The 14,078-nt window shown below is 36.6% G+C and overlaps 1 protein-coding gene across 8 annotated transcripts in view; it reads left to right on the top strand.

Annotated features, from left to right (window-relative positions):
- Positions 1-14,078, top strand: part of CCDC15 (coiled-coil domain containing 15) — a 98,077-nt gene that overhangs the window by 42,347 nt on the left and 41,652 nt on the right. For 3 of the 8 annotated variants that reach the window (XR_001895256.3, XR_001895254.3, XR_001895255.3), the window contains 2 exons: positions 5,203-5,320; positions 8,616-8,701. Coding sequence is in view for 2 of the 8 variants with exons in the window: in XM_017949065.3 (XP_017804554.2) it covers positions 8,616-8,708; positions 10,189-10,296 (201 nt within the window). In the remaining 6 variants the exon portion in view is untranslated. Of the gene's footprint in view, positions 1-5,202; positions 5,321-8,615; positions 8,709-10,188; positions 11,246-14,078 lie in introns of those variants that run through there. The other 5 variants (XR_001895257.3, XM_017949067.3, XM_017949065.3 and 2 more) reach the window with 5 other exon arrangements.

Genomic DNA, 14,078 nt, shown 5'->3' with positions numbered 1-14,078 from the left:
ATTAGCCAATCAATCAAACATCTATTGAGCACCTTTTAGGTTTTAGCCATTGTTTAAATACTAAATATCAAAGATACAGTTGTGAGCAAGACACAACACTCAAATTTCAGGCAATCTAAAGAAGAGAGACTGATACATAAACATAATTATGAAGCAGCGTAATTAGCAATAGAGGACATATAGGGCATTCACAAAGCACACAAGAGGGGTACTTACTCCAGACTATTCAGTTCAGGTTACAGCTTTGGTGGTCTGAATCTCTTGTCCTTCTGCTGTTACTGTCCCTGGAAATTTTCAACCCTGGAATAGCCTTTTCTCCTTTTTTTTTTTTGAGACAGAGTCTCACTTTATCACCTAGGCTGGAGTGCAGTTGTGCAATCTCAGCTCACTGCAACCTCTGCCTCCCGGGCTCAAGTGATTCTTGTGCCTCAGTCCCCTGAGTAGCTGGGACTACAGGCATGTCCTACCATGCCTGGCTAATTTTTGTATTTTTAGTAGAGATGGGATTTCGTCGTGTTTGCCATGCTGGTCTCAAACTCCTGACCTCAGGTGACCCTCCCGCCTGAGCCTTCCAAAGGTGCTGGGATTACAGGTGTGAGCCACTGCGCCTGGCCATCTTTTCTCCTTTTATGCTGCCAAATAATCTAGCCTTTTTGAACAAAACACTTTAATAGTATAGATTTATACCATATTCATACTTAGGGTTTCCAGTCACAGCTGGGTTCCCAGGGCTGCTTAGTATTTTTTCTTACCTATTCCCTACCACCTTGCTCTCCAGTGCTCTACACTGGGACTATTCTAAATCTTAAACACTCCTTAAACTTCTTGCTGCACCCGCATATTTTCAACTTTCATACAGAAAATAAAAGCTATCACACAATAACTGCCTTAACCATTTACTTTCTTTTTGTTGCTGTTATTACTTATTCTTACTATCTCGGAGGAAAAGTTTTCTCTTCAAGCCCTACCTGCTATATTCTCTGCTCTTCAAAGTTAATCACTGTCAAGAGTTGTATGCATCCTTTGAGTCCTCTTTATAAGCATTTATACACATGTAAATGTAGACACATTAAAAAATTGTGATAAAATATACATATAAAATTTCCCATTTTAATCCTTTTTAAGTATACAGTTCAGTGGTGTTAGGTACACTCACATTGTTGTGCAACCATCACCACAATCCATCTCCAGAGTTTTTTTCCATCTGTAAAACTGAGACCGTATACACGTTAAACAGTAATTTCTCAGTCTCTTCTCCCCATGTCCCTGGCAACCACTATTCTACTTTCTGTCTTCATGAATTTGATTACTCTCGGTACCTCATGTAAGTGAAATCATACAGTATTTGTCCTTTTATGCCTGCCTTATTTCACTTAGCATAATGCTATGGCATAGTATAGGAGTTACTTCCTTTTTAAGGCTGAATAGCATTCCACTGAATGTATATACTACGTTTTGTTTACCCATATATCCATTGACTCTTCACAATCTGTTTTCTTTGTTCTAGACCTTCCTATACAGTATGAATCCTGTTGTGTAAGGTTCCTTTTACTCAGCATAATGTTTCTGAGATTCATTCATGTTGCTGCATCAATAATGTGTTCTTTGCATTGCTGTGTAGCATTCCATTATTTGAATATATCACAGTTTGTTTATTCAATCTCCTATTGATGGACATCTGGGTTGTTTCCTGTTTGTAGCTATTTGGTACTGGGAATGGGGTGCTGCTACAACAAATATTGAAAAAATGTGGAAATGGCTAAAAAAATGGGTAATGGATAGAGGTGAAGAATTTTGAGGCCCCTGACAGAGAAAGCCTTTATCATTTTTAAAATTATTGTTATATTTTGAAACAGACTCTCACTCAGTTGCCCAGGCTGGATTGCAGTGGCATAATCATAGCTCATTGAAGCACAAATGGGTGGCTCAAGTGATCCTTCTGCCTCCGCCTCCTAAGTAGCTAGGACTACAGGTTGTGCTACCTATGCTTGGCTAATGTTTATATTTTTGTGGAGACAGGGTCTTGCTATGTTGCCTACTCTGGTCTTGAGCTCCTGGCCTCAAGTGATCCTTCTGCCTGAGGAGGCTGAGGAGGATCCCAAAGTGTTAGGATTGCAGGTGTGAGCCACTGCTCCTGGCCATCATTTTAGAGAATATCTTCATTTTTAGAAGCAAAATATTGGTGGAAATGTGTACATTAAAGATATTGCCAGCTGGGCATGGTGGCTCATGCCTATAATCCCAGCACTTTGGGAGGCCGAGGTGAACGGATCACTTGAGACCAGGAGTTTGAGACCAGACTGGCCAACATGGTGAAGCCCTGTTTCTACTAAAAATATAAAAGTTAGCCAGGCATGGTGGCATGCACCTGTAATCGCAGCTGCAAGGGTGGCTGAGGCACAAGAATCACTTGAACCCAGGAGGCAGAGGTTGCGGTGAGCCAAGATCGCACCACCGCACTCCAGCCAGGGCGACAAGAGCGAAACTCTGTCTCAAAAATAAATAAATAAATAAATAAATAAAATAAAAAATAAATAAAAATACTGCCAGTGAAGCTCAAGGAAATGAGGAACATGTTATTGGAAACTGGGGGAAAGGTAATCCTTGTTATTTAGTGGTAGGAAGCTTAGCTAAATTGTGTCCTACAGTTGTATGGAAGGCATAACTTGCAAGCAATGAACTTGGAAATTTAGCTGAGATTTGCAAGCAAAATGCTAAAGGTACAGTGTGGTTTCTTCTTGTCATTCCCCAGAGAGGCTGCCAAGGTCTGTCTGGAATCCCTCTCTCCATGTTGTGTACTAGAAATTATTGAGGCGGTAAGCTGGGATAATTGTAGTGCTGACCACATTTGTTTCCTGTCTATGAGAAATAATTACCTGTGCTTCCTTATAGCCAGTGTTTAAAAACCATTGTCGTATAGATTTTTGTTTGTTTTTTGTTTTTTCAGTCTTCAGGAGGAAGGTAAATTCTGTTCTATTATTGTACTGTGGCTTCAAGCAGAAGTCTCTTTATTTGAATATTACTTAATTTCATTCTAATTGACCTATTATCTTTTTGGCTCTATGTCTTCATATTATCTTATAATGGTTGCTCTGAGGATTACAGTATACATACTAAACCTTTCACAGTCTACTTTGAGTTAATAGTTTACCACATTAAGTAAATGTAGAAGCTTTATAATCAGACAGGTCATTTTACCCTTTCCCCTTTATGTTAAAATTGTCATAGGTGTTCCATCTGCCTACACTGAAAACTCCGTTTTTTTTTTTTTTTTGCCTTCAATAATCATACATGTTTTTGTGAAAAACTTGAGAGAGTCTCTACCTTTTTTTTTTTTTGAGACAGAGTCTCTGTTGCCTAGGCGGGAGTGCAGTAGTGTGATCTCGGCTCACTGCAACCTCCGCCTCCCGGGTTCAAGCTATTCTCCTGCCTCAGCCTCCTGAGTACCTGGGATAATAGGTGCGTGCCACCATGCCTGGCTAATTTTTGAATTTTTAGTAGAGATGGGGTTTCGCCATGTTAGTCAGGCTGGTCTCGAACTCCTGCCTGGTGATCCACCCGCCTCGGCCTCTCAAAGTGCTGGGATTACAGGTGTGAACCACTGTGCCCGGCCGAGTGTCTCTACTTACTGACTCTTTTTGTTGCTTGTCTTTCATTCCTGAAGTTTCAAATTCCTCCCTGGTATCATTTTCCAGCTAACTTTCTTTACCTTTTCTTGTGGTGCAGGTCTTATAGCAATGCATTTGCTTAATTTTCTTTCATCTGAGAATATCTCTTTTGTCATCAGTCCTAAAATTTATTTTTACTGGATATGGATTTCTGGATTGACAGTTCTTTTCTTTCAGCACATTAAAAATACTGTTCCACTGTCTTCTGGTTTCCAGTCTTTGATAGCAAATTTGTAATTATTTGAGTCATTGTTCTTCTATATGTAATCTGTCTATTTTTTCTGGCTACTTTCAAAACTCTTGTTATTTTTTGGTTTCCAGCAGTTTAATTATGATGTGTCTAGGCATAATGTTTTTTAGTTTATCCCATCTCAGGTATGATGAACATTTTCAATCTGTAAATCTGTATCTTTGACCAAATTTGGGAAGTTTTTTGCCATTATGTCTTCAAATGTTTTTTATGTACCAATTATTTTCTCCTTTCCTTCTGCAACTCCATTGACACAAATGTTAGACCTTTTGATATTGTCCCACAGATGCATCATCGACATGCTGTTAGTTTTTTTTTCCAGTCTTGTTTTTTCTCTTTGTTCTTCACATTGGATCATTTATATTGATCCAGTAGATTCAAGTTCACTGACTTTTTTTTCATTCTTCTATTGAATCTATCCAGTGAAATTTTGATTTCACGTATTGTGTTTTTCTGTCTCTAAAATTTGGATCTGTATTTTTAAATAATTTTTATTTTTGTGCTGAGAACTTCTGTATTTTCTTTCACTTCAATTGGGTTTGCCTTTTCCTCATAGATATAGTATTAATCACTGCTTTAAAGGTTTTGTCTGTTAATTCAACATCTGGGTCACCGTGGAGTTGGGATCTGTTTATTATCTTCACCCCTCAAAATTGATCACATCTTCCTGCTTTTTTCTATGTCAACTAACTTTAAGTTGTATCCTAGACTTTTTTTTTTGAGATGGAGTCTTGCTCTGTCACCCAGGCTGGAGTGCAGTGGCGTGATCTCGGCTCACTGCAACCTCTGCTTCCTGAGTTCAAGTGATTCTCGTGTTTCAGCCTCCCTAGTAGCTGGCATTACAGGCGTGTGCTACCACTCCTGGCTAATTTTTTTATTTTTTATTTTTAGTGGAGACAGGGTTTTGCCATGTTGGCCAGGCTGGTCTTGAACTCCTGACCTCAAGTAATCCACCTGCCTTGCCCTCCCAAAGTGCTGGGATTACAGGCATGAGCCACCATGTTAGCCACCAGGCTAACATTTTTAATATTATATTTTGAGACTCTGGTTTCTGTTAAAATCCTCTGAAGAATATTGTCTCTTTTGTTGTTTGTTCTAGCAGGCAGTCAACCTGGTTAAATTCCAACTGTAAGTGATCTCTCCTGTGCACAGTGGCTCCAATGTTTAGTTAGTTTTCAAAGCTTTTAATATATTCCTATAGGTCTGTCCCATGCACGCACAGTTCAGGGGTGATTCTGAGATATGTGCGAGTTCACACACAGAATTAAGGGGTCCACTTTCCAGCTCACTTCTCTCTAGGTTACCCCCTACGCTCTCCAGATCCCAGGAGCTACATTTCCTAGAAGTCTTAGTTACAATCAATGAGAGCAAGAGAGAGAGCCCACAGTGTGCTTCATCGTTGGTGAGTACTGGGAGTCCAGTTTTCTTTATTGAAAACAGAAAGTAATTTCATTTTTATTATAGAGAAGATAAGCACAAATGAAAAAGATAACCAAAATTTTAGAGATATTTCTCATTAACATTTTGCTGTATAGATTTTCAGACTTTTAGAGTCACAAAACAAATAACTTTTAAAATAATAATAGCTTTATTGATATAAACAATTTTTTCTTGTTATTCATAGTAGTTGTGTTATATAAAGTTGTTACAAACACTGAATCAGGAAATACTGAATTTTTCTCCTAGGGGAGATACTGGGGTAGATTCCTGCAAGCCTCTGGTCATACAATTTTTGTCAGCTAATCACTACATAACCTTATTTTATATATATTTCTCTTTAAAACATCTTATTTAATATACATGGTTGATCTGTTAACATGAACTCACAGCCAACAGCACTGTAACTCATGCTGGAATGAAGCTTATCTAACACGCATATTTTCTTCCGTAAGGTACACCACTGCCTTTTTGTGCTTAGTAATAATAGATAGTACTTCAGCTATGCATGGGGACCATTTTAACAGTGAAATCACCAACATAGAACACAAACATGCAAACACGTGGCACCAAATAGACTGCAAAAAGGACACTTGTTTACAGCATGAGAGCTGAAACAAAAAGGCAGAGTATCACCTTGGTCAGCCTCAGTTGGCAACATGCATGTTGGGTGACTCACATTTTTCACAGCTCTGTGCATGTCTGCAAAGGCCTGCAAAAACACCTTGAGTACTGGGATTACACATAAATTTTAGTGAATAGGCAAATTTGCAAATATATAATATGCAAATAATGAATGATTATAATTCACATACCATACAATTGACATATTTAAAGTGTACAGTGTTTTTAGTATTTACAGGGTTGTGCAAAAATCACAGGTTGTGTTTGTGGCATTAACCATAATCAGTCTCAGAACATTTTCATCACCCCCTAAAAGTCCTGTACCACTCCCCTTTTCCCTTTAGCCCCACCTCCAGTCCTAGGCAACCACTAAGCTATTTTCTGTCTTTACAGATTTGCCTGTTCTGGATAGTCTGTGCAAAGGAGACCATGAAAGATACGGCCTTTTGTGACTGGCTTCTTTCACTTAGCAGATGTTTTCAAAATCCACTGATGTAGCATATAGCAGTACTTTGTTCCTATTCACTGCTGAGAAATATTCTATTTTGTGCATATAGCACATTTTATTTATCAATTGATGGAAGTTTGGCTTATTTCTTGGCTGTTAGGAATAATACTGCTGTGAACATTTGTGTACAATTTTTTTTTGTGGGCATATTTTTCACTTCTCTTGGGTGTATACCTCATAGTGGAATTGGTGGAATGTATGATAACTGTGCTTGACCTTCTGAGGACCTGCCAAACTGATTTTTCCAAAGTGGCTGCACCATTTTTCACTCCCACCAGCAGTATGCGAGGGCTCAAATTTCTTTATATCCTCATCAACACTTGGTATTATCTGTATTTTTAATTATTGCCATCCAAGTGGGTGTGAAGTAGCACCTCACTATACTTTTGATTTGTATTTTCCTGATAGCTAATGATGTTGAACACCTTTTCATGTGCTTACTGACCATTTGTATATCTTGCTTGGAGAACTGTTAGATGCTTTGCCCATTTTGTAATTGGGTTATTTGTGTTGTGATTATTGAGTGTGAGAATTCATAATATGTTCCACATACAAGTCCCTTATCAGATACATATGATTTGCAGATGTTCTCCTGTCTGTGGGTTGCCTTTCACTTTCTTGGTGGTTTCCTCTGCAGCACAAAAGTTTTTAGTTTTGACAAAGTCTAATTTGTCCACTTTTTCTTTCATGGTTTGTGCTTTTATTGTCATATCTAAGAACCCGTTACCTAAGCCAAAATCACGAAGATATACTCCTATGCATTCTTCTAAGTCTTACAGTATTAGCTGTTATATTTAGGCCTATGATCAATTTTGAGTAAATTTTTGTGTATAGTGTTAGGGAGAGGTCCAACTTCATTCTTTTGCATGTGGATAACCTGTGTCCCAGAATCATCTGTTAAAAAGATGTTTATTTTTCAATTAAATTGTCTTGGCACTCTTATTGAAAATCAATTCATTATAAATGTAAGAGTTTATTTCTGAACTCTCACTTTTATTCTATTGATCTATAGCATATCTATCCTTGAATTAGTACAGTTTGTCTTGATTATTGTATCTTTGTAGTAAGTTTTGATGTTAGGAAGAGTCCCCTAACTTTGTTCTTTTTCAAGACTGTCTTAGCTATTCTGGGTCCTTTGCATTTTCATAAGAATTTTAGGATCATCTTGTCAATTTCTGCCAAGAATCAACTGACATTTTGATGGAGATTTATTAAATTTGTTGATCGATTTGGGGAATGCTGCCAATATTAGGTCTTCCAGTCCATAAGCATGGGATGTCTTTCCATTATATAGGTCATCTTTCATTTTTTTTAAACAATGTTTTGTATGTTTCAGAGTGTAAAATTCACACTTCCTCTGTTAAATTTCTCAGTGTTTTATTCTTTTTGAAGATATTGTAATTGTAAATTTTTTCTTAATTTACTTTCTAGATTTTTCTTTACAAGTATAGAAATACAATTGATTTTTGTATATTGATCTTGTATCCTGCAACCTTGTTGAAAGATAAATAACTTTTAAACTTTAGAGATTAAATAATTTTAAACTTTTTATTTCTAAAAGTTGGAGATCATCATTTGACCTATATAATGTCCAAGTAGATATACCAAGTTATGTTGTAAGGCTTTCCTAGTAAACATGGGTGGAAATTAGCCTGTTTCCTCCATGCCATTCCAGTTGTTGATATAATATTTTCTTTCAACTCATGCACACTAAGAGGGTTTTATAAATTCAAAGTGATCATATGTAGAATTGAAATATTAAGGAATCTGGCTATTTATCCTAGATTCTATTCCAAGTACACTCATGACAGTGATTTCAAGTGACCACTTTAAAAGAATTTTCATTCTGAACATTTTAATTTTTTGTTTATTCATATTTTTGACCTGAACCCTTTTCTTCGATTTATTATTTTGTGTTTGGTTAATTCCTTCTGAAATGGCTTCCTTTCATTCTTTTTTGATTTTATTCTTTATATCCCCCTTTTTATTTATTTATTTATTTATTTATTGCTTCTTTATCCAGTTGAGCCCAAGTTTGCAAAAGAAAAGAATAGATAAAAATATCAAAATGGCTCATGAGGTAGTTTTTGGTAATTTTGTCACTTTGTGTGACTGGACCTTCTAACAGGCTTATGATGGATATCGATCAGGATTGAGCACTGAATTCCAAGCTCCACTCGCATTTCAGTCTGGCGTAGATAAAGAAGAAGATAAGAAAGAGGTATGTAATGATACTGCTTTTGGACACCAATATTTCTACTATGATAGTATTAATATATGAGAAATTGGAAACAATTTGTTGTGTCCTAACACATAAAAGAGCTAATACCACAAATTTCATAAATAAAATAAAAGTTGCTTCACTCGTTATAATGTGTTGAATTTCTTTTCCAAGCTCCTATGAGTTAGGGTACATTGATTTGAAACCAATTATTTGATACTAATAAATTTCTCCAGCTAATGTATATTTGCCACTATAACTTATTTAAAGGAAGATAATTACTTTATGGCTTTCTTTTTTTTTCTCTCTCTCTTTTTAATCTAAAGTTAGTTTAAACCAATAGTTCTTAAACCTGGCCATGCACCAGAATCAGATGGGAAGTTTTTTTCAAAATACAAATATGCCTAGATCTAAACCAGATACACCAGATCAATATCTAAAAACGAAGGTTTAGAGCATTTTTGTTTTTTAAAAATACCACTGGTGATTCTGATGCATCCTCAGTATTGAGTATAGACCTTCAATAATTTTTAGCAAAAAGCCCTGTACTACTCTGGTATATACATAGACATGCTTTTTGCTCATTGAATAGCTTGGTATTTAAAAGAATGTATATAAATCCAGAGGTATGAACAGATCACATACAGTCTAGTAGGATTTGCTTTTATTCTACTCGTGTTGTTTATGAGTCTGAGGCTTTAGTATACCTCAGCCCTTCTACCCTCCTCTGTGCCATATTAGGCTAGGCTTAGAGTATGCTTTTGTGATACTGTTTTAATTTTGAAAAGTTAAAGTAACTATTGTTCTGTTACAAAATATCTTCTACATTCTTTCTGTGGCCCTGCTTTTATGGTACTTACTACTTGGGAACACAGAATAAATATTTCAGAGTAACACAGAGTAAATACTTTCTCTGGTTTGCCTATTAACATATAATAGCTATGTGCTTGAAAATATAAAATTCTTGGCCGGGCGCGGTGACTCAAGCCTGTAATCCCAGCACTTTGGGAGGCCGAGACGGGTGGATCACGAGGTCAGAAGATCGAGACCATCCTGGCGAACACGGTGAAACCCCGTCTCTACTAAAAAAATACAAAAAACTAGCCGGGCGAGATGGCGGGCGCCTGTAGTCCCAGTTACTTGGGAGGCTGAGGCAGGAGAATGGCGTAAACCCGGGAGGCGGAGCTTGCAGTGAGCTGAGATCCGGCCACTGCACTCCAGCCCGGGCGACAGAGCGAGACTCCGTCTCAAAAAAAAAAAAAAAAAAAAAAAAAAAAAAAAGAAAATATAAAATTCTTGTGTATGTGACATCCTGAGTGACCACAGACAGAAGGAAATTAAAGACTTAATCCCATGTAACTTCTATATCATCTATTTTTGCTTGCTTGCTGTTTGTTTTTGTCTGTGGTATAAGAATATTTTTCTTCCTTGGAAATTCCTCTGAAAGCAGAATCTTAGTAATTTTAACTTCTTTCCTTAGCGTCAAAAGCAGTACCTGAGACACAGACGACTTTTCATGGATATTGAGAGAGAACAAGTAAAAGAACAACAAAGGCAAAAAGAACAAAAGAAGAAAATTGAAAAGTAAGTTATTTGATCTGCCCTGTGAGCCTTAAATTGCCAGTTAAGATGTTTTTGGAAGATGAAGTTTAGAAAAAGGTAATGGTTTTGCCCTCTGATCCATGTTGAAAACAGCTGTTTTTAACGATCTGGGGGAAGTATTAGAAGATGGTGAAGAGCTATGGTTTGGTTTTTTGGTTTGATTTTCTATTAGACTTGATTTTTTTAGGGCAGTTTTAGGCTCACAGCAAAATTGAGCGGAAAGTACAGAGAGTATACCCTCTGCCCCACAAACGCGTAGCCTCTCCTACTGTCACTATCCTGCACCATAGTGTTACAATTTATTAGAACTGATGAACCTACATTGACACATTATTATTACCCAAAGTCCATAGTTTACGTTAGGGTTCACCTTTAGTTTTAGGCATTCTTTAGGTTTTGACAAATACATAATATCATGTGTCTACCATTATGGTATTATAGAGAGTACCTCCACTTCCCTAAAATCCTCTGTGCTTTGCCTATTCCTCCCTCTTTACACCCTATCCTGTGGTAACCACTGAACTCTCTACTGTCTCCATGGTTTTGCCGTTTCCAGAATGTCATATAGTTGGAATCATACAGTAACGTATGTAACCTTTTCAGATTGGCTTTTTATACTTAGAAATATGCATGTGCGTTTCCTCTAGTGCTTTTTTATGACTTGATAGCTCATTTATTTTTAGTACTGAATAATATCCCATTATCTGAATGTATCACAGTTTAGTTATTCACCTACTGAAGGACGTATTGTTTACTGCCAATATTAGCAAATATGAACAAAGCTACTTTAAAATCTATGTACAAGTTTTTGTGGGGGCATACTTTTTAGCTCATTTGAGTAAATAACAAGGAGTATGATTGCTGAGGGAGTATGATTGCTGGATCATATGGGAAAAATATATTTAGCTTTATAAGACAATACCAAACTGTCTTCCAAATTGGCTATACCCATTTTGCATTCCCACCAGCAAGGAATGAGAGTTCTTGTTGCTCGACATCCTTGCCAGCATTTGATATTGTCAGTATTTTGGATTTTGGCCATTCTAGTAGGTATTTAGTTGTATCTCATTGTTTTAATTTTCACTTCCCTAATGACATATAATATGGAACACCTTTTCACATGCTTATTTGTCATCTGTATATCTTCTTTGATGATGTGTCTGTTCAGATCTTTTTCCAATTTTTTGAGTCATTTGTTTTTCTTATTGTTGAATTTTAAGAGTTCTTTGTATATTTTGAATAACAGTGCTTTATCAGTCTTTCGTAAACATTTTTTCCCCAGTCTGTAGCATGTCTTCTCATCTGTTGACAGTATCTTTTGCAGAGCAAAATGAAGTCCGCCTTATCAGTTCCTTCTTTCATGGATTGTGCCTTTGGTGTTATATATTAAAAAAAGTCACTGCCATACCCAAAGTCACTTAGATTTTCTCCTGTGTTACCTTCTAGGAGTTTTGTAGCTTTGCATTTTGCATTTTTCTCTGTGATCCATTTTGTTAATTTTTGTGAGAGGTGTAAGATCTGTGTTTAGAGTCATTTTTTTTTGCATGTGGATGTCCAGTGATTCCAGCAGCATTTGTTGAAAAGACCGTCTTTTATTAATCGTATTGCCTTTGCTCTTTTGTTAAAAATCAGTTGACTGCATTTATGTGGTTCTGTTTTTTGGACTCAGCTCTCTGTTCTGTTCCATTGTTCTCTTTGTTCTACTCCATCGATCTATTTGTCTTTTGCCATACCACACTGTCTTGATTATTATAGCTTTACTTGCATATTTTTATTGATACATAATAATTGTACATATTTATGGGATACATGTAATATTTTGATACCATGCAATGTATATGATCAAATGTGTGATGTGTAATGATCAAATCAGAGTAATTAGGATATCTGTCATCTCAAACACTATGATTTCTTTGTGTTGGAAACATTTCAAGTCTTCTAGCTGTTTTGAAATATACAATAAATTATTGTTAACTAGAGTCACCCTACTGTGCTACCAATAAGTAGAATTTATTCTGCCTATCTAACTGTATGTTTATACCCATTAACCATTAACCCATTCTTCATCCCCTCCTCCCTTCCCACCCTCTGGTTAACTCTCATTCTACTTTCTACCTCTATGGGATCAGCGTTTTTAGCTCCCACATGTGAGTGAGAACTTGCGATGTTTGCCTTTCTGTGCCTGGCTTGTTTGATTTAACATAATGACTTCCAGTTCCATCTGTGTTGCAGCAAATGACAGGATTTCATTCTTTTTTATGGCCGAATAGTATTCCATCGTGTATATGTACCACATTTTCTTTGTGTCCCTCTGTTGAGGACACTTAGGTTGGTTCAATATCTTGACAATTGTGAATGGTGCCGCAGTAAACATGGGGGGGAGGTACAGGTAGCCCTTTGATACACTGATTTCTTTTCCTTTGAATAGATACCCAATAGTGGAGTTGCTGGATCATCTGGAAGTTCTGTTTTTAAGTTTTTTAAAAGAAATCTCCATACTGTTTTCCATAGTTTCTGTACTAATTTACATTCCCACGAACAGAGTATAAGAGTTTCCTTTTCTCTATATCCTCACCAGCTTTTGTTACTTTTTGTTGTTTTGATAATTGCCATTCTAACTGTGGTGAGATGGTATCTCATTGTGGATAAGGTAAGTGGTTGATCCCCAGGCACCCAGATGACAAGCATGAGTGCCTGCATTGGCAGTAGTGGGTGAGGCAGTCCTGTCCTCAGGCCCTTTGGTTCTCTACCTGGGTGCTGGCGTAAGTGGGTGTGGCGTGTAGCTTTATAATAAGTCTTGAAGTCAGGTAATTTCAGTCTTTCAATTTTGTTTTTCTTCTTTAATGTTGTGTTGGCTTTACCTCTCTACATAAACTTTAAATAAGTTTGTCAATATCCTCAAAATAACTTAAGATTTTTACTGAGATTGCAGTTAATGTATATATCAAGTTGGGGAGAACTGACATCTTGACAATATTGAGTCTATCCATGACCATAGATTATCTCGCCATTTTATTTAGTTGTCCTTTGATTTCTTTCTTCAGTGTTTTGTTGTTTTTGCTCCTATAGATCTTAGATATATTTTGTTAGACTTATTCCTAAGTCTTCCATTTTGGAAATCATATAAATGGTATTGTGCTTTTAGTTTTAAACTCTACCTGTTCATTGCTGGTATATAGGAAAGTTCATTGCTGGTATATTTATATGGTATTATGCTTTTAATTTTAAACTCCACCTGTTCATTGCTGGTATATAGGAAAGTGATTGACTTTTGTATGTTAAACTTGTGTCCTTCAACCCTGCTGTAATCACTTAGTAGTTCCAGTAGCTTGTTCAGTGACTTTTTTGTTATTATATGATCATATCACCTGTGAACAAAGATAGTTTTATTTCTTCTTCCCTGATCTGTATGCCTTTTATTTCCTTTCGTTGCCTTATTTCATTAGCACGGACTTTCAGTATGATGTTAATGAGAGGGTACATCTTTGCCTTGTTTCTTATCCTAGTGGGTAAACTTACAATTTATTACCATCAAGTATGATGTTAGCTGTAAATTTTTTGTAGATGTGCTTTATCAAGTTGAAGAAGTTCTTCTCCATCAGTTGCATTTCTTTTCTTTCTTTTCTTTTTTTTTTTTTTTTTTTTTTTTTGAGATGGAGTTTCTCTCTGTTGCCAAACTGGAGTGCAATGGCACAATCTCAGCTCACTGCAACCTCTGCCTCCCTGGTTCAAGCGATTCTCCTGCCTCAGCCTCTTGAGTAGCTGGGA

Source organism: Papio anubis, chromosome 12, assembly GCF_008728515.1.
Source record: "Papio anubis isolate 15944 chromosome 12, Panubis1.0, whole genome shotgun sequence".
NCBI classification, from domain to species: Eukaryota; Metazoa; Chordata; class Mammalia; order Primates; family Cercopithecidae; genus Papio; species Papio anubis.
The sequence above is the reverse complement of the archived record's forward strand: the minus strand, read 5'-3'. Positions and strand labels throughout refer to the sequence as shown.